Source organism: Myotis davidii, unplaced genomic scaffold (genome assembly GCF_000327345.1).
Source record: "Myotis davidii unplaced genomic scaffold, ASM32734v1 scaffold32, whole genome shotgun sequence".
In the NCBI taxonomy this organism is placed as follows: Eukaryota; Metazoa; Chordata; class Mammalia; order Chiroptera; family Vespertilionidae; genus Myotis; species Myotis davidii.
In genome coordinates this window covers 1,864,003-1,883,389 of record NW_006286587.1, presented here as the reverse complement: position 1 = coordinate 1,883,389, position 19,387 = coordinate 1,864,003, and the positions used below count along the sequence as shown (strand labels likewise).

At 43.7% G+C, this 19,387-nt stretch overlaps 2 protein-coding genes across 2 annotated transcripts in view; one reads left to right on the top strand and one right to left on the bottom strand.

The window, feature by feature from the left end:
* RNF24 (ring finger protein 24) overlaps positions 1–9,640 on the top strand; it is a 31,392-nt gene extending 21,752 nt beyond the window's left edge. Inside the window, exons 4-5 of the mRNA XM_006758055.2 lie at positions 3,486–3,565; positions 4,276–9,640. Coding sequence (XP_006758118.1) covers positions 3,486–3,565; positions 4,276–4,414 — 219 coding nt within the window. The 3' untranslated portion in view covers positions 4,415–9,640. The remainder of the gene's footprint in view (positions 1–3,485; positions 3,566–4,275) is intronic.
* Positions 9,641–10,598: 958 nt separating this feature from the next.
* The window catches only part of PANK2 (pantothenate kinase 2), a gene marked incomplete at its 5' end in the record, with an annotated part of 18,280 nt that continues 9,491 nt past the window's right edge, over positions 10,599–19,387 (bottom strand). Inside the window, 3 exons of the mRNA XM_006758054.2 lie at positions 10,599–13,311; positions 15,677–15,802; positions 17,353–17,476. Coding sequence (XP_006758117.2) covers positions 13,261–13,311; positions 15,677–15,802; positions 17,353–17,476 — 301 coding nt within the window. The remainder of the gene's footprint in view (positions 13,312–15,676; positions 15,803–17,352; positions 17,477–19,387) is intronic.

The window sequence follows — 19,387 nt, the reverse complement described above, 5'->3', positions numbered from 1 at the left end:
TGGCTTATTTCACTTAGCATAATACTCTCCATACTGTCTCAGACTGCAAGAGCCCCAGACTGCGAGAGGGATGACTGACTGCCAGTAGCCCTAAGCCGGCAGGCAGACATCCCCCAAAAGTTCCCGGACTGCAAGAGGGCACAGGCTGGGCTGAGGGACACCTCCACCCCTCCAGTGCACAAATTTCATGCACCAGGCCTCTAGTATAATTATATTTGAACTAAGTTTTCTTATATGCAGCACATCGTTGAGAAATGTTTTTTGATCTACTCTGCAAATCTATCTTTTAATCGGTGTGTACAGAGCATTTACATTCAATGCAATCATTGATATGTTTAGAAGTAGGTCTATCATTTTATTATTTGTCTTCCACTTTTTCCTCTCTTTATTCCTTTGTTTTCCTTTTCCTACCTTAGTTACTTGAACATTTTTAGTATTCTTTATTAATGTGATTTTGACTGTTTTTTGCATAATTTTTTAGTGATTTCTTAGAGATTACAAAAAGAATCAATATTTTCACACTTCAATTGGAATGTAGAAATCTTATATCCATATAGATCCTTTTATGCTTTCCCCTTTATGCAATAGCTGTTATAGCATACCTATATACATTGAAAATCCCATCAGACATTGTTAAATATTTTTACTTTTAACCACTAGATATATTTTAGAGAATTTAAGATAGGAAGAATAGTCTATTATATTTATCTAGATAATTATCATTCCCGTTGCTCTTTATTCCCAGTGTTCCAAGTTTACTACTTTTGTCATATTTCTTCTGGCCAGTGACCTTCCTTTAACAATTCTCAGAGCAGATCTGCTGGCTATGAATTCTATTAGTTTGTCTTTATCTGAGAATATCTTTATTTTACCTTCATTCCTGAAGGTTGTTTTTGTTGGATATAGAACTCTGGGTTGACAGTTCTTTTCTCTTACCACTTTTAAAATGTTGTGCCACTTCTGTTATTTTATGGTTTTCTGATAAGAAAACCCACAGGGAAAAAATATTTGCAAATCTTATGTCTGATAAGAGTCTAGTATTCAGAATATGTAATACCTCTTACAGCTCAGTAATAAAAAGCCTACAAAATAAAATATCTGCAAATATCCCAATCTTTTACCCTAAAAGGGTCTTTTGCAAAACTAAAGTTTTGATTTGATGAAGTCCAATTTGTCAGTTGTTTTTTTTTCCTTTGATTGCCTGTGCTTTAGGGTTCATGTCATGCTTCTGTGCCTATGGATGTCTAGTTGCTCTGACACCATATTGGAAAGTAAAGCTCATTTGCAAAATGTGATCTTTAAAGTTGTAAAATTAGGCCCCGGCCGGTGTGGCTCAGTTGATTGAGCATTATCACATACACCCAAAGGTCATCATTTTGATTCCCAGTCAGGGCACCTGTCCAGAGTGCATACAGGAGGCAACTGGATTCTCTCTCACACATTGATGTTTCTCTTTCTCTCTCTCCCTCTTCTTCTCTCTGTAAAAACTCAATTAAAAAATATTTTTTAAAGTTATAAAATTAGTTTGACTCTTCAGGGAGCTTCTAAGAAGTCAGACCCGAGGCTTTTCTCTTTGTGATTGTCCTTGACTTCTGGTCCCTTTAGCACTTAACATGTCAGAATTTATCTTGTGGGATTTTTTTTTTTCAGGTGACTGTGGGTTTAGAATGAGGGATCCTGGAAAAATAAGCAAATAAAAATGAGTGACTTGTCAACTTCCTGTCCTTTAATAGGACCACCCGTGCTGGATTGGAGCCAGCAGTCCCGACCATGTTTCGGAGGCTGTGCCGGAAGGGAAGCTGGGTGTTTAGGGCCATAAGGCCTATCACACAGCTAGGAGATGGGAACATCATTCCCCCTTTACAGGTGGGAAGCTGAGGTCCCAGAAGGTCACTCCAAAGCTAGAGCTGCTCGAGTCTCATCTTTACCAACAGCGTGTTCTCAAACTTCCTCCAGAATAAAATGGGCTTGAAAATAGTGCTCCCATTGCAGCATTGGGATAAAAGTCACTGATATTGGTAGACTGCCGTACTGCCTCCTCAGCTCTGGTCCCACCAGCCTGAGTTGGTAACAGTCCTAAGAAGGAGGTGGACAGGTAGTGTCCTCACGTTACATAGATAAAGGAACAGAGCTGGAGAGGCATCAGAATGGCAGAGATCACGCAGCTCGTGGGTGTCCAAGCCAAGGCTAGTGGTCCTGCCTTCCTCCCTGCTCTCCTACTGTCTTGGCAGTAATGCCAAGTCTGATAAGATACTCTTTCTCCCCTTCCTGAAGATCCTGTCTGCTACATACACAAGGCCCTGAGGGAAGAATGTTGGAAGGCCAACATTCATGGCACCGGCCATGGGGCACCAAGAGCCACATGTCCTGTCACGTAACCTAAGAAGACTGGGTTACATGTCGTAGGTTATAAACAAGTGAAAGAGAGGCCATGTCATCAGTCTGGGCAAGAAATGTTCATGGTTGAACCAGGACAGGGAAGCAAGAGAGAAGGAATACAGCACATCAGTGCAGGAGACCTGGGACCCAGCCCAGCCACACTCACCAATTGCATGGCCTCAGGAAACATGGTGATTGCTCCGAGCTTCTGTTTCATCTGTAAAATGGGTAAAAGTGGTGATAGTTGGTGTCCCTGCGCACTGGTCAGTGCTCAAGAAGTGGTGGCTGAACTCCAGCTTCTGGGTGTGAAGGAGAAGCCTGTTCAAAGCTGTGGAGCCTGGCCACCTGTCAGCTGTCCTGGCCCCATTTGCACATTTTCTCCAGTTTAATTCAGAGACTCTTGAATACATTTTTTAAAATACGTTTTTATTGATTTCAGAGAGAGGGAGAAAGATAGAAACATCAATGATGAGAATCATCTATCAGCTGTCTCCTGCACTCCCCCTACTGAGGATTGAGCCTGTAACCCAGGCATGTGCCCTGATCAGGAATCAAACTGAGACCTCCTGGTTTATGGTCAGTGCTCAAACACTGAGCCACACCAGCCAGGCTTGCATAACATTTTTTATGACAAAGACAGATACTGACAGAAGGACAGTGCCAGAGTGAGGGCATGTTACCAGAGAAAGGAAAGGCCCAGGGCCTGCCCCGGGGCATGAACAGTCCCTGTCAGAAGCTATGCTGCGGAGCAGGCAGAGCACCCCTGCAGAAAAGTCAGCCCCTGGGCACACCACAGGCAGATTCCATCATGTCCAGCCCAGCTAGTGAGGACTAACCTCAGTCAGACCCTTCTGATTCACTAAAGCAAAGGAAACTGCCTTTTGCTTTCTTATGCCACCTGCCCTTCATCTTTGAAGACATGTGACAGGAAGAGCAAGGAGGCTCTTCTTCAGAAGACCTTGCCCAGTCAACCTCTTTCTTTCACTTAAACTGTGGGACATTGTAAACCCCTTCAAATGACTGGGCCTTGGGGGCCTGCACTTTACTTTGTGATCTGGGAGAGTGCTTAGCAGACACTTTTCCTCATCTGTGAATTTATCTTTCAGCTCTGTGCAGTGTGTCTAGAAGACTTCAAGCCTCGAGATGAGTTGGGGATTTGTCCGTGTAAGCATGCCTTCCACAGAAAGTAAGTATTGGCATGGAACTATTTAAGGGAACCTGAGTTTGAGGCACATCAACCAACCTACTTGTGGGCTTGGAACAGTGATAGACAAGCTTGAAGGCTTCATGATTGGTCTGCAGTGCAGAAAGCACCCTACAGGGTGGGGTATGTGTACATGGCACTGGAGGAATTGGGGTTGTGGAACATGAGCACCGTGGCAGGACTTTGGGCAGAATGCCAGACAAGCCCACACCTCCTGGGAGCCCAGGTTATAAAACCATTATTTAATGGAATGCTCTAATGAGAGCTTCCACTCCAAAAAACTTACGTTAATCAAAACTGTAGTTATTTTAAATTAAGATAGATGAGTCTGAATGTAAATGGTAGTGTCGGGCTCTGTCCTCCCTCTTCTTGCAAACATATTCATATTCCTCTTCTCTTGGAATTTTATGCATTTTGCATGTCTATTAGAAAGTGTCATTTCTCCTACTTTGCACCACCCTCACTGTACTTCCTCCTTTAAGAAACCATGATGACTGAGGGGGTAGCATGCTTGGAGCTCTGGCTCCTCCAGAGGATAAAGTGGGTTCTCCGTGGAGGGTGGAGCTCGTTAGGACCTGGCTGTCCTGGGCAACAGATGTGTTCAACTTGCAAAATGTGTGGGCGGGCAGGCGGGCTGGTACACCGTGAGCATGGGACTGATGTCTTCCCTCCTGTGGTGTCTCGTTCTGCAGGTGCCTTATTAAGTGGCTGGAGGTTCGGAAAGTGTGTCCACTGTGCAACATGCCAGTTCTGCAGCTGGCCCAGCTGCACAGTAAGCAGGACCGTGGACCCCCACAGGGGCCCCTGCCAGGGGCAGAGAACATTGTATAGCTCACCACAAGATCAAACTGTTGCAGGACCCACGCTCACAGAGGCAGGCGGAACACACATGCTCTGTGTTGGCTGTTCTACCCAGGCACCAGCTGCCACTTCCTTTGCCTCATGAAAAACTCCTGGGCCAGCTAAGCTAAGACCCAGACTTCTGGGTCATGTGACAACCAAAGCTGACAGTACCCACGTCCCACGCCAAGAGAAGTTAAATGAGCCTGCAGGTTTGGTTCAAGGAGCTTCATGAGAGTCTCTTGCCAACTCAATTACATGCTGTCGTCCAGACACTTCTCTCCATGTCAGGTGACTTTTGTCAAGCAGAAGGGAAGATAAACACAAGTGCTAGAGAAAGGAACTGAGGGCAGGTCTTTAAAGCCACCCACACCCCGCCCTGTGGACAGATGAGCTTCTGTGCACACTGTGCATGCCTGAGCAGCAGCAAACCTTCCCGGCAGCCCCTGAGCCAAGCAAAACCAGCGGTTACCTCAGCCGAAGCATGACCGGTTGCCTGGTTGGTGAGACAGTGCCAACAAAGGCTTTTCACCTTATATTCCTTTGATAAAATCATCTTGGAACCCAAGGGCTTTGGTTACAGTGCCCCTCACCATCACTTCTCCCTCAGTTTTACAGCATCTGCTTATCAAGTTACCTAAGCTAAAAACATTAGATGCACTTGGAAAGGCCTGGTCAGAAGCCATTTCCTCTCATTCCACACTCACCTCACCAGTGAGGCACAGCCAAGCTGCCCATCAGGGGCCCCAGTGCCTGGGCCTCTGAGCCCTTGCTGCCCCTGTGTGCCCCAGGGGGCCTTGGAGAGCTGCCCACATTCCCCCATTCACAGTGTGGTTCCAGCATAGCTGCTGGTCTTGGCTCACTGTCTGTCTGTGAGGGAGCCCCTGGGAGCCCTCAGACAGCTGAGAATGGCTAGTCCACCTGGCCCTGCTGAGACAGGAGGATGCTGGGTCTCTTTCCCCTTCTTGCCCTCTCCCTACTTCAGAGAAAATGCTGGCATTGACTTTTTAATGACTTAAAACATCCCAGATGAGATCCCTCTGTAATTCTGTAGCCAGGGACCCACTTGAAATTGTAAATAGTTTCAGGAAGCTCCTGCAGGGTTGTTCACTCACTGGTGTGTGCCTCAGTATTTGGACTTGCGAAAACTAATTGCTATTGCAAGTATCTTTATAGGAGAGAAATGCATGTTACTCTTTGGCTCTTTCTGTCCAACTTTTCTAGAAGTGACTCAGAGTCCTTTAGATTCATGAATATTGTATAAATTAGCTAAGAACTTTGTAGTTCTTTTCCACAGCCCTGTTCTCAATCTCCTTCCATTCTAGGGATGGGTTCCTTGTCATCAGCTTTGCCTCTGCTCCCTCACAGGTGTGAGGGGGGTGGTTTCTCACTGGAAATGCTTTCTGCATGGTATGGAGAGATGGAGGAAGCTCTGCAATTCTGATGATGGCACTTATCCAAGAACTTTTTCTGGAATCCAGCCTCTACCGTCTTAGAATGGGAAAGGGAACCTGTCCGTGGCTCAGGTAGCTACAGTCAAAGGATGAGGAAAATTCCTGTTAGCCTAGGAAAGTGCTGGGCAGAATCCAGTTTGGAAAATTACAAGTCTACTTGGTCAGAGTTGGCTGTTTCCGTGTGACCTAGTGTATGGTATTCCTATGGTATGCCAACTGGACTGTTTCTTAAACAGGGCAAGTAAAGTGTGGAATATTTTTATATGAAAGCCTTAGCCTGTTTGGCACCCAAGAAAAGAACTATTTGTACACTTGGACTTTCACCCCGTTTCTGCGTTCTCTGTAGCATAATAGAGTTGAATGCTGCAAAGCACCCGGTTTATAGTGAAATATTGTTAGTGACCAAGTAGGCTTGCTTCTGGACTAGTTAATGACCACCAGCCCATCATTTTCCCTGGAATGGCGTTGAGACAAATGTCATCTTGTCATTATGGGCTTCGAATAAGAGAATTTTTCCCCTCAGAGGAATGCTTGTGCTCTATACTGCAGATTTCTTCCACTCAGTCCTGTAGGATTACAATAGCCTTCCAGTGGCAGCCTTTTTCTGTCCGTGTCAGGCAGCATCACCAAGTCCCTGTGTTTATAGGGAGGCGCATTCATTCATTTCACTGTCACAGCTAAAAGCAGAGGTCGTTGGTATGCACTGGACCAGAGGTGCAAAGCCAGACAGTTTAGAGGAAAGCATGAGAAGGCTGTGCCCTCTCCACTTGGCACCATAGTGGGTCTGCTTTGCCCCAGGAGGTGCCACTAATGACCTCAACACTTGTGAATGTGGGGAGGCTTTTTAAAATGCAGCATTTCCACTCCGAGGAGGCTGGGCATTGAAGTGCTGAGTGCCCGCTCTGCTCAGTCATCTCCCCTTTCTTGGTGGGGTGTCCTTTTGCAGCACAGCCATTGTCACTCAGCAGTTAGCAACACAACCTGAATGCATTTGCCACCCACATTTGGGCCCTCCTCCAGCACTTCCCTGTACTGTACAGAGCTAGCAGCAGTTAGTCAGCACTGTGTGACGGGTCAATTCCACCTGGACTTTTGTTAAAGAATGAGGCAAGGATCCCTCAACACATTCGGCTCAGGCTCACACCTCACAGTGAGGCTGCTGTCCACATTTGTCTGAGGAGGTGACCTTTTGCTAATCTTAAGACACGTGGGGACTCTGATCTGCTTTTGGGCCACTGGCTAATAACATGACTTTTTTTTTTAACACATCTTAAGCAGCTCCAAGATTGGACGTTCCTTGTGTGCCATGGGTTAGTGGAATAGAACTCAGCCGGAGTTGACCTGGTTTTAGAAATGAAACAAAACCAGCCGGACTTGGTTCTTGGTTATATTTGAGACTGTGACTTGGTTAGGCCTATTCCTGGAAGGGAGCAGGACAAGACAAATGACCAGACTGGAACAGGTGGCCCAGGGGTGAGGGCATCGGGGCTGAGGGATACCAGGGACCTCCCACCATTGTCATATAGCCAGTTCTTCATGTCTTGACAAATGAGGCTTTTCCCAGTGCCAAGCCCCTTGGATCCTAACCTCAGGCCCTTTCCACAGCCCGACTCCAAAGTCTGTCATCTCCATGGCCTCATCCCACTCTGTTAAGTTATTCTTAATGACTGTAGAAATTACTGGGAGGCATCCCCAGAGCTCTGGACAGAAAGTGATCAGACTGATTTGAAGCATCTTTGTTACTCACCAGCCAGGTGCCTTTCTGTCAGTTATCTTATCCATCACCCAGGGACTAGACTGGTATCTGTCTACTGGCCCTTGCAAGGATTAGCTGTGTCCAGAGCCTGGCAGGTGACAGATCTGAGTCATGGGAGCTGATAATGGGCAGCGTTTGTCATGCAGGTCATGTGGGGCTCCTGTTGTCCCAGGTCTGCTGGCTCCCTTCCTCTTCCCCTCACCTCCATCTGCCTTTGCACAGTGCTCACTTATTGGTTGCTCACTGAATCTTTTTAAATTTAACTCTGAATAGGTAATCCCTTGCCATGGTTCATAAATCAGTCTTCCTTGTACCCCTGACCTCCAGCAAGCCGAGCTTCTGACCCCTTGAGCATCTAGTTTTGCTCCTTATGTATCCTCCCAGAGGTCATTTATGTATATACAAATGCACACATGTATATGTATATATGTGTGCGCGGAGGGGGGGGAGGGTGTTCTCCTTTGCTCTTGTGATACTGAAGTACATTCAGGAGCATTCCTATTCATATGGAAAGAGCTGTACCAGAAGTCAGAAATCTGTAAAAGGTGAGCCCAGAATGGGGGATGATCCTTTTACAATCACATTCCTTCTGAAAATGGCTTTTTTATTATTGATTGCAGCACACTGGGATTCTAGTTTTCTAAACAAATCAGAAACTGCAGTCCCTCCCTGACTCCTACCACCCATGTCCAGATGACGGGAGCACAACCAGTTTCTAGACTTGCTGATCTGTGACAGGGCACACAAGAGCAGGCTCTGTAGCCAAGAGCAGCAGTGCAGGCCCAGCAATTTTGCAGCCACCTGGACAAGCTGCCCCACACCATCTTGGCTAGTTGCAAGGGAAGCCTGAGTGCAGCAGTGATGTCTCTTAACAACTCTCTTGCTTTCTTAGGCGAGCACCCATTTTTGAGGCAGGAATTCAAGCAGCAGCAGCAACTGAAGGCTGAGGCACCTTTCTATCTTGTGAGGCAGTTGTCTCAAATGTTGCTAAACAAGTAGGTGGTCAATCTTAAAATCAATCATAGATGTTCAAGTACATAGGTCAGGCTCCTTTTCCCTCCCCACTCTAAAAAATACTTCCCCTAGTTTTTTCCTAGCCCAACACTTTTCACTCAATGACATTCCCCACCTTTTAAATATTTTTAAGTTCACTTTTGCCCCTAGAGGATATGGAAATTAAAGCTTCCTTTAGGTAGCCATGGGGTCACGGACTGGAGCCTCTTGGTCCTCACCCACCTCCCAGTGTCCTGCCACCGAGTTTCCCCAGGATTCAGTGCTTTTGCGCCCCTGACCTGAAACTTGAAAAGGAATTGCAGGGAACCTCCACCCTTCTGTCATGTGATGAATCTCTGGCCCTGGGTTAGTCTTTCACGTTAGCTGTTAAGAACGTGAGTAAAGGACATGCATAAATTAACAGTGTATAAATTTAGGTGAAATTTCCGAATATGCTGGATCATGGTTCTTTAGTAGGTAAGATTAATGTGCTTCCATTTGAGAGTATCAAGAGGAACACAGAAAGGCTTGGTCAGTTTTCCAGTTGTTTTAGAGCCCACTTGTTCCAAGATACTGTTTTCTCCGTTTTAGACCAAACATGAGCATTCTTTGCTTACCAATCCAGGGCTCACTTCTATGGCTACAGGGACAAGAACACCCTGCCTGCCCTAGGGGCATGTACTCAGAAAGGGAGCCTGCCAATATTAAGGGACTTGTCTGTACTTTGATGTAGCTCCTGTGCCAGTACAAGCCTGGTGGATCAGCACCTTGGGCCAGCTGCACACCGTCCCTGTCTGCTCCTTCCCTCGCAGGTTCCGAGAGAAAAAGGAGGCAGATGGGACCAGTGTTGAAGTCCCTCCTGGTGACACCGTCTTCCAAGATAGTGTTCCTGATCATTGTCGTCTCTGGTAACAGATCACTGCCAGGAAGGAAGGTAGTTTAGCCATGTAGTCTAGCCCACTGGGGTTCATTCACTAGACATAATGTAACTCCCTCAATAAAAGGTTTATGAAATGCTGAGCCTCAGGTTTCATAGACGTGTTTGTACACTAAGAATTCTGCAGCAGAATATTTTTAAACATTCGCAGTTTTTTGTAAGCTATATTTTTGTATATTTAATTGCTATTTTAAAGTTTTAATGCATTTTTTTGCTAATTACTCATTTAAAAAATAAAACATGCATGTAATTGACTTAAATGTAAATAAAGAGCAGATTTTGAAAACTACTTAATGTTAATCATGTACCCACTGGTGGACACTCACGCCCCACGTAAGCTTGTGTAGCAAGAGTGGGAAAGTCAAGGTGAGTAGGGCACAGCAACAGGTGACTGTGATGAAGGAGCTCCTGGCCTGTCCCCCCACGTGTGGAGTGAAGGTCAGAGGTGACGAGTAAAGCACTAGGCCGCAGTGAGGGAGAAAGCAGAGAAGCCGAGGCCTCACCTGCCACTGGCCTCAGCTTTGCAGATGCGACTGGACACAGGTAGTTTCCAAAATACAGGCACTAGTCTCAGGGGAGTGTCAGAACTAGGCCATTCCTCACACCTCTCACTACACCCAGACCTGCAAATAAACTTCTATTAGGAAGGAAAAAAACCTCTCTGTCCAAAGTCACCCTGTGGTAGCTATTTCTCCTCACCAACCCTCGCTAGGACTTCCACAGATCGAACAGCTTCTGCCCCATAGCTTTGGGGAAACTGTTCCCCTGGAGGTTATCTCTGGGCCTCCTCTTAACCCTCAATGCAGGTGTCTGGAGGGCTCCTCTCCCCTGTCTCCTGAACAACAGACCCCTAGCAGCCCCCTCTGACCTCGCTTCAGTTTTCTTCGCAGCCTTTCCCTTCTCTGCCCATCAACTGTTGTTATTCTCACTGTACCTTGGTATTCACTAAATTCCCACCTACAGTTTGCCCACCTACATACACCATCATTCTTAGGTATGTTATCTACAACCCAAATATCCAGTTGCTATTTGGTATCAATTACAGCTCAAAACCAAGCCTCCCCAATAAGCTTATGCCCTTATAGAAACTTCCTCCCCCATATCCTATCACCACATCCCAATACTCAACCCTCTAACCATCCACCTGTCCCCACTGGGCCATCTTCTGCTCCCATTTTCGTGTTGGCCTCTAGTGGGGAGCGTGGGGTGGGGCCCTCAGGCTACCATCTGGAGGGCAGATTGCAAAGGACAACTGCTGAGATAAGATGGCAGTGGTTTAAACTAGGGTGGTGGCAATGGTGAATGGAGATTGAGTTTACATGCATCTCAAGCTGGAGGGAGTGAAGAAGATGGGGGGGGGGGTGAAGGGGAAAGGATGTGGATACTTCTGTGTAGGGATGGCCTTGGAGATAGACAAGTAGAAAGAAGGGAAGGCAGTCACTGCCTTAGGACTGGAGCTCAGAGGAGGTGCTGGGCATAGTACCTTGGAAGTCAGAGTCAAGGTGAGTGCTGATGACTGCTTAGGGGAATCAGGACTGTGCCTGGAGCTGGCAATGTCAAATTGTTGCTCTCAAGCTGGCAGAGAGAAAGGGGTCTGGAAGGCAGAAGGAAAAGCAAGAGATCCACTGTGTTAGAACTGAGGAAAGTGAGGACATAAATGTCTGTTAGATTTAGTAAGGGGACTCAGTGGACCTATCAAGACCCTCTCATGGAGTGACAGTGTGAGCTAAGAACCACCCACAAAGTGAGTGGCAACTGGGCCCTCGGAGGTAGAAGGCAAATGCAGAAAGGAGAGGGGACTCTGTGTGAGCTCAGGCGGGTTTGCCGAGTTGTGGAGATCACAACAGCTGCATGAAACAACCCATGTAAAGCACTGGCACAGCCTCTAAAACACAGGCGGGACCCACAACACAGGAGGTGGGGCCTGGGTCTCCGCTAGAAATGGCTCGGGCTCCCTCCCCTTCTCTACCTTCTCCGCCCAAGTAAGCAGAGCCGGACTGGGACAAGAGGGGCTCGAGAAACACGACTATGTTCCAGCGGAAGAGTACTAGCTCTGTCGGTGGTGGCTGTGAGGGAAAGGTGGAGCCACCAAGTGCGTATCTGCAAGAGACAGAGAACAAAGGACAGGATAGGGGGTGAGGGGTGAGGGCTCAGGCTGAGGCCAGGAAGGGGCAGCAGCAGGGAGACCCTAATGCTACCCAAGGGCTACAATTTCCATCTCCCGCAGTGTCCCTCCAGCTCTGCGGCCTGCATCAGGGAGCAGCGGTCTGCATCAGGGAGCAGCACCCTCAACCCACGGGTACCAGAACCGTGCGCAAAAGTGGCCACCTTCGGAGAAATGACCATGCCCTCACAAACTTGGGCACGGGCCTCTGCTGCCCCCACGCGGCCAACACAGGCGGCCTAAGGATCCCAGCCGACCAGGGAGGAGCACCAGCCCAAGCACCTCCTACCTGAACGACCCGGCCCCGCCCTCTGCACCCCTCCTTTTTCCCAGAACCCTCCCAGGCCGGCCTCCTGGCCTGAGACCACAGGGGCGAAAGCGCAAGGCGGCCTCAGAGCCTTGGAGTTTCTTTCTAGTTCAAAAACCACGTTATACAAACCTTCATTGCCTTCAACAGCGATGCAGGCACCAAGTAAGACACAAAATAAGACACAAACATAGCTCAATCTCTAAGGGAAAGGTTTTTAAAAATTATTCTGCACAGCAGAAAGAAAAGGTCCAAAGTCAATCTATATTAATACTCAGCTCAAAACCTGTCTCTCAAGCTGCCTTTTGAGCCAGCCTACCAGAGAAATCAGGGCTGCGCCTGGGGGCTGCCAAGTGCCAAGACCAGGAGTGGGTGAGAAAGGTGGGAAGAACCCCGCCCTGCTCCCCATAAATTAATGGACACCTCAATTCCTTGATTTCTACTTGCTTAAAAGTGTAACCAGATTCTCTCCCCAGTTCCCTGGGGAAGAAAAAAAAAAGCAGCCCCTTTTATCTGGTTTTAGTTTTCCAGATTATGTCTTTTGTAGTAGCTTACTTTCATCAGCCCAATACTCAAGGTAATTCTGTTCACGGAGGAAATCCTGTCTTTCCAGAGAGACCTCCCTAGGATTTATGGTATAAAGTAACCTGCAATTGTCCTAAAAGTTGCTGAATTGTTCAAGTTACAGGTATTGAACTAACCTGCCCAATTAAGTTTGCAGAACCTTGAAATAAAACATTTTTCAATATGTTCACACAAAGGCTAAGTGCTCACCGGAGTTAATGCACAGGAGGTGATCTCCAAGGCCATACTGTCAAAACTGTGATTAGATTATATAACACATAGTATAGCTTTCCTTACATTTAGCAAGTTCAACAGGATCCCAAAACACAGTATACTGAACACAGAATAGCTCTCCCCTGAAGTGGCTCCAGTGAGTGACACTGAGTTTCAAAAATATATAGCAGGTATTATAGCCAATCCTCACTGCCATGGACATGGTCCACTTTATATATATATACACATATACATATATGTCATTCCTTACTGGTTACTAGTTTAGGCTGAATTTTTAAGGGTTTGTCTTGATGACTTAGAAAAATCCACTTGTCCTTTCTTGCTTTGATTCAGGTAAAACAATCATAAAATTAAGTCAGTCTCTTAAAAAAACAAAAGTTCACAGATCCTATTGTGGAAGGTTCCAGGAACCCCACCCCAGGTAATGATCAGGGGATCTTCAACAGCTCAAGGAGTGCTCCAACGGCTCCAAAATAACCCTGAAAGAAAAATACACAAAAAAGAGCAACTCTCCTTAGAATTATTTAAATTGCCATAAATATGATTATGTTAAAGTCAACACTGCCCTTAATTCCTGACACCCTTTTCTGAGCACCCATTTTGTGGAGCCCAATATTTTTGATCCATGTTTGGGAATTTTAAAAATACTGTTTTTGATTCACAGTTCGTTAAATCCATGAATACGAAACTGATGGGTACAAAGGGCCACTGTATTTACTGAAAAAAGATGCACATATACATGGACCTGCACAGTTCAAACTCATATTGTTCAAGGGTCAATTGTATTTCAAGACTTCAGAGAGCCTAAAATAATCTAAGTTCCATATGTACAGAAATCAACGAGAGTCAGAAGCCTGAATGCAAATAGAAAACAGACGAATGGACCAGCAATACTAACCAGAGAGGAAAATTAAATCAGCAGGCAATAAAAATGACAATATAAAAATCAAAATTTCATAAAGGGTTCATATTATAACTGTGATATGAAGATATAAGTTAAAAAAATTTTACAAAGTTACTCTAAGAAATTAATCTCCCTGGCCAGGTGGCTCAGTTGGTTGGAGCATCATCCCATACACCAAAAAGGTTGCAAGTTCAATCCCCAGTCAGGGCACATACAGGAAGCGACCAATAGATGTTTCTCTCACATTGATGCTCTTTCTCTCTCTCTTTTCCTCTCTCTCTAAAATCAATAATAAACATACCCTTGGGTGAGGATTAAAAACATAAAAAATAAATAAGAAATTAATCTCCAGGATCTACCTAGGAAAAGGTTCAAAAAGAGGTAGAAATTCAAGAGAAAAGTTATATTACACATGACTTTTTTATTCTAATATGAAGCAAAACAAAACAAGTAAAAGTTCACAAAAAGCAGATGTAAAGGTATAAAAAACAATAACTCAGTACTGATTTACTAATATAACATTAGAAGTAATAAGTTAGATGTCTTGAACTTTAAGCTTTTGATATGGGGAAGTTGGGCACTTTGGGTTTTAACTATGAACTTAATCAACTTAAAAGACTAATTTAGCCAGACAATTTTTTTGAAAATTGTGTTAGAGATAGAGAGGAAGAGATAGAGATAGAGATAGAGATAGAGATAGAGAGAGAGAGAGAGAGAGAGAGAGAGAGAGAGAGAGAGAAATTTAAAGCTAGTTTAAAGGAAAAGCAATCTATAGCACTTTACATCCTACTTTGATTTCTGTTGATTCATATAAACTGTTAAAAGTGCACATATAATTTTGAAAGATGTTCATGATAACACCACTATCTAAAATCTAACAACACTTGAAATCGTTCAACTGCCCCACAACCAAGGGGAGGAAAGAGGGAGCCCCTTCCATAGCTCTGGTTCTATTTTTTCCCAAAACTGAAGAAACAAAAAGGCATTTTCCAAAAGAAGACATCAGGTTGAGCAACTCAATGATTCTTTTCTATTGTGTCATTTCTAGCCTGTCTACATATTAAGTTTTTATGATATTGTGGTTCTAGTCCTGGAATGTTTTTTACTGATCTATTTTTCAGAACAGACATCTTAAATAAATGGCATGTGAAAATATCAATACATAAAAACTGGCATCAAAAAATGAAAAAAAGCAGAACCCAGAGTAAGTGCATTTATAAAGTACAATGGGAAAAATATGATGGCTCAGAAATATGGCTGAATGTTAAGACTTCTTTCTTGCCCTAGCTGGTTTGGCTCAGTGGATAGAGCATCAGCCTGCAGACCGAAGGGTCCCACATTCAATTCCAGTCAAGGGACATACCCGGTTTGCCAGCTCGATCCCCGGTGGGGGGCATGCAGGAGGCAGCCGACCAATGATTCTCTCATCATTGATGTTTCTATCTCTCTCTCTCTCCCTTTGTTTCTGAAATCAATAATATATGTTGTTGTTTTTTTTTATATATATTTTATTGAGTTTTTACAGAGAGGAAAGGAGAGAGATAGTTAGAAACATCGATGAGAGAGAAACATCGACCAGCTGCCCCCTGCACACTCCCCACTGGGGATGCGCCCGCAACCCAGGCACATGCCCTTGACCGGAATCGAACCTGGGACCCCTGAGTCCGCAGGCCGACGCTCTATCCACTGAGCCAAACCGGTTTCGGCTGTTGTTTTTTTTGAAGACTTCTTTAATATTGCTGAAGCTCACAATGAGATTAACCAAAACTCTACCTTGCATTGAATTGGGTAAGAAAGAGCTTTTACACATTCCAATCAAAGTTAAACCCAATATCATATAATTACAAAAATATGTAAGTACTATTTCACCTCTACTTCAAATTCCAACACAATGTGAACTGCATGCCCTGTAACATATTGCAGGAAATAAGTCTGCTTACCTCATGTTCCGAAAAAAGTGCTTTCAACTGTCCCTTGGACCAGTAATCCAAAGCATATGCCAAAAGCCGCATGGCGATCGTATTAATTCTCAAGAAATTTCCAACAAATACCACCTGGTTAATATTCTGAGCACATCAAAAGAAGGCAATTAGTTTTCATCTTAATTTCAGTTCTCTCATAAAATCTACTCCAAACAGAGACCATGTGCATATAGTTTTTAGAAGCAATTTGTGCATATAGTTTCTGATTTTAAAGAAGTATTTATATTTAATCCAATTGATCCAGGACTACTTAATTTGATGCCCACACAACTCTGGACCCATTTGAAAGCATGACAGAAAATATCACAGGAGAAAATAGATAGGAAAAACGTGTATTAAATATGACAAACAATAACTACTATTAAGGTTTTACATAGATAAGTAAAAGAAAAAGACCCAATTCAAAGAAGGAAAATGACACAAATAGGCAAAATTATACAATAAATATAACGGAAAAGAAGTTCAACCTCACTAGTGATAAAAATAAAGTAAAAAATTTAGACCTATAAATTAGCAAAACAACTAACTGAAATTCTACCCCCAGTATTAGTCAAGTTGTGGTAAAACTGACCCATTTATTTATTGCCGAAAATGATCTAAATTGGTATAGCCCTAGTGCAAATAAAACATCTTGAAATACTTATCAAGATTCATAACATGGTCATAGTCTTTAGATGAAAAACCTCACTCCTGATTAAGTCCCTTATCAAGAATAAAATTCACCAAGGAAAAGTTTCACGTTTAAAATGCTTTACCACAGAGCTGTCATTGGCAAGCAACCAAATGCCAATGACTTATATAAAAAGGAATCAAATCATACAGCCATGAAATTTATTCTTATGTAAAAAATAGAAAATGTACACCAACTAAAATCTTAAATACATAAGCACAGGAAAGGGAACATGCAATAAAGAAAATAGTGTCAACACAGTCAAATGAAGAATTTTTTTTAATTACTTGCTGATACAGACTTTTAATTTAAAATGAAACAATTCTTTTGTACCTTTTAAGATTTCCTTTTTAAAGCCACATGTCTATCTTATCTGTTCAAAAGAATAATTTTAAACAAAAATATATAAATAGGGACGAGCTATAAAACTGCACCAACTGGATCCCCAAGGGAAGGCCATTCTTGGTTCTTTCATAGCCCTGTACAATGCTGCTTGACCTGAATGCTACAAGGCAGCACTGTAAAGAAGCTGAAAGCACAAAGACAGCTCTGCTGCGGTGGAGGGGGAGCAGGGTGGGCAGTGCTTGGCCTGCTCCATCTTCTCCCAGCTTCAATGACTTCCTCTGGATTCCTTCCAGAATTCTAGAGCTCCACAATGAGCACGGAGACTAGATTCAGCATCACTAGCCATCATCACCACCCAATAGTAGTCGCCCCACCATCTGGCATACTGGCTACCTTCCTGCCTTCTAGATAGTAGCAGTGTTTATTTTCAGTAAGGGGGGGGGGGAGAGGGAGTCAATTAAGATTAATCTACATGTGAAGAGTTTTAACTTCTCCAATGAAACTAACTCCACTACATATGACTACAATTAGACCCACTTGGGCAAAACAGATGTTGTATACATGGTGGGGCCCACTTAGGATGTTGTCAGAGCAACTACAGAAATTCATGTCCCCTTACTTCATTAAGGGCACACATTCTTGCTATCGAGCCAATGTTGTTGGTGATGGTGATCAAAGTTGCTCTGGCGAGGTCCTCTTTACTGACAGCATCTCGCTTCTCTTTGCTCATCATGTTTCCAAAGCTGTGATGGGGAGAAAAAAATCCCTTTGGTAAACCAAAGGCAACACAGCCCAACAGAACTTGAATGTTACTTTACTAAGATAAGAGTGACTTTTAGAGCAATGTTACTCAAAACTTCAAACTTTTCATTAAAAAAAAAAGGAGCATCTGCTCAAAGAGAAATACCACTTCAAAGAGAACCCTCAAGCACTCTGAATGAGCAAATGGCTTTCCTTGTGGTTGCCACTGAAATATTTTGAGCTTTGATACCAGATATGCACATATTGTTAGATCTCATCAGATGCACTGTAATGCACCACTGCTCCTTCTGCAACCAGGCAAAGTTCCAGAAAGATATTTCTATTAGCAATCAATTCCTCCCAACTGCCCAGCTGTTCCATTCAGTTAAAGGGTCACATTCAAATCTGGTAAACTGCTTTATCCTAACAAAGCAATCTATAGCCAACCAGTCTGACTAATCGAACAGTTTCAGATTTCTCTAGAACAGCGGTTCTCAACCTGTGGGTTGCGACCTCTTTGGGGGCTTGAACGACCCTTTCACAGGGGTCGCCTAAGACCATTGGAAAACACATATGTAATTACATATTGTTTTTGTGATTAATCACTATGCTTTAATTATGTTCAATTTGTAACAATGAAAATACATCCTGCATATCAGGTATTTACATTATGATTCGTAACAGTAGCAAAATTACAGTTATGAAGTAGCAACGAAAATAATTTTATGGTTGGGGGGTCACAACATGAGGAACTGTATTAAAGGGTCGAGGCATTAGGAAGGTTGAGAACCACTGCTCTAGAAGATTAAGAGCTTCAAAGTACCTGACCTGCAGAACTGCTACATTAATAACTGTGACCAGAAAACAAACCCAACCAAACAGAAAATGAAGTAATTACCAATAAGCAAATGCTGCAAACACAGAAAATGAAATCTACAGCATTTACAAAGTACCTAAAATTAGTAAACAAGCATGTGTATGACTACCTTTTCTATTATTAAAAACCATGTGCCCCAATGTGCACACAAAAATTTTATTTCCAATCAAAATATAAAATTAAGAAAACAATTCAACTTACAATAGCATCAAAGAGAACAAAATACTTAGAGATATATTTAACAAAAGTATAACACTTCTACACTGAAAACTACACAAACAATGGTGAAAGAAAAGACCTAACTAAGCAGAAAGACATGCCATCTTCTTGAATCAGAAGACTACAGTCAAGCTGCAATAGTCTCCAAATTGATCTACAGATTCAACACAATCCCTACCAAAATCCTAGCTGCCCTTTTTTGCAGATATTGACAAGCTGATCCTAAAATTTAGACAGAAAGTTAAGGGACCCAGATGAGCCAAAACAACCTTGAAAAAAAAATTGCAGGACTCACACTTCCCAATTTTAAAACGTAATACAAAGCTGCAGTAATCAAGGCATAATGATAAACATTAATGGGACAGAACTGAGTTCAGAAATAAATTATACATTTATGAACACATAATGAAATAAGCCATCACATTTATGGCCAATTGATTTTCCACAAAGGTGCCAAGACCGTTCAATGGGGAAGAATGATCTATTCAACAAATAGTGCTGGGACAACTGTACATCCATACACAAAGGAATGAATTTGGACCACTACCTCACACCATACACAAAAAGTAACTCAAAATGGATCATAGACCTAATATAAAGGTTGAAACTATAAAACTCACCCAGCCAGCATGACTCAGTGGTTGAGTGTTGACCTATGAACCAGGAGGTCACAGTTTGAATCCTGGTCAGAGCACATGCCCAGGTCGAGGGCTCGATCCCCAGTGTGAGGCGTGCAGGAGGCAGCTGATTAATGACTCTCTCTCATCATTGATATTTCTATCTCTCTCTCCCTCTCCCTTCCTCTATGAAATCAATA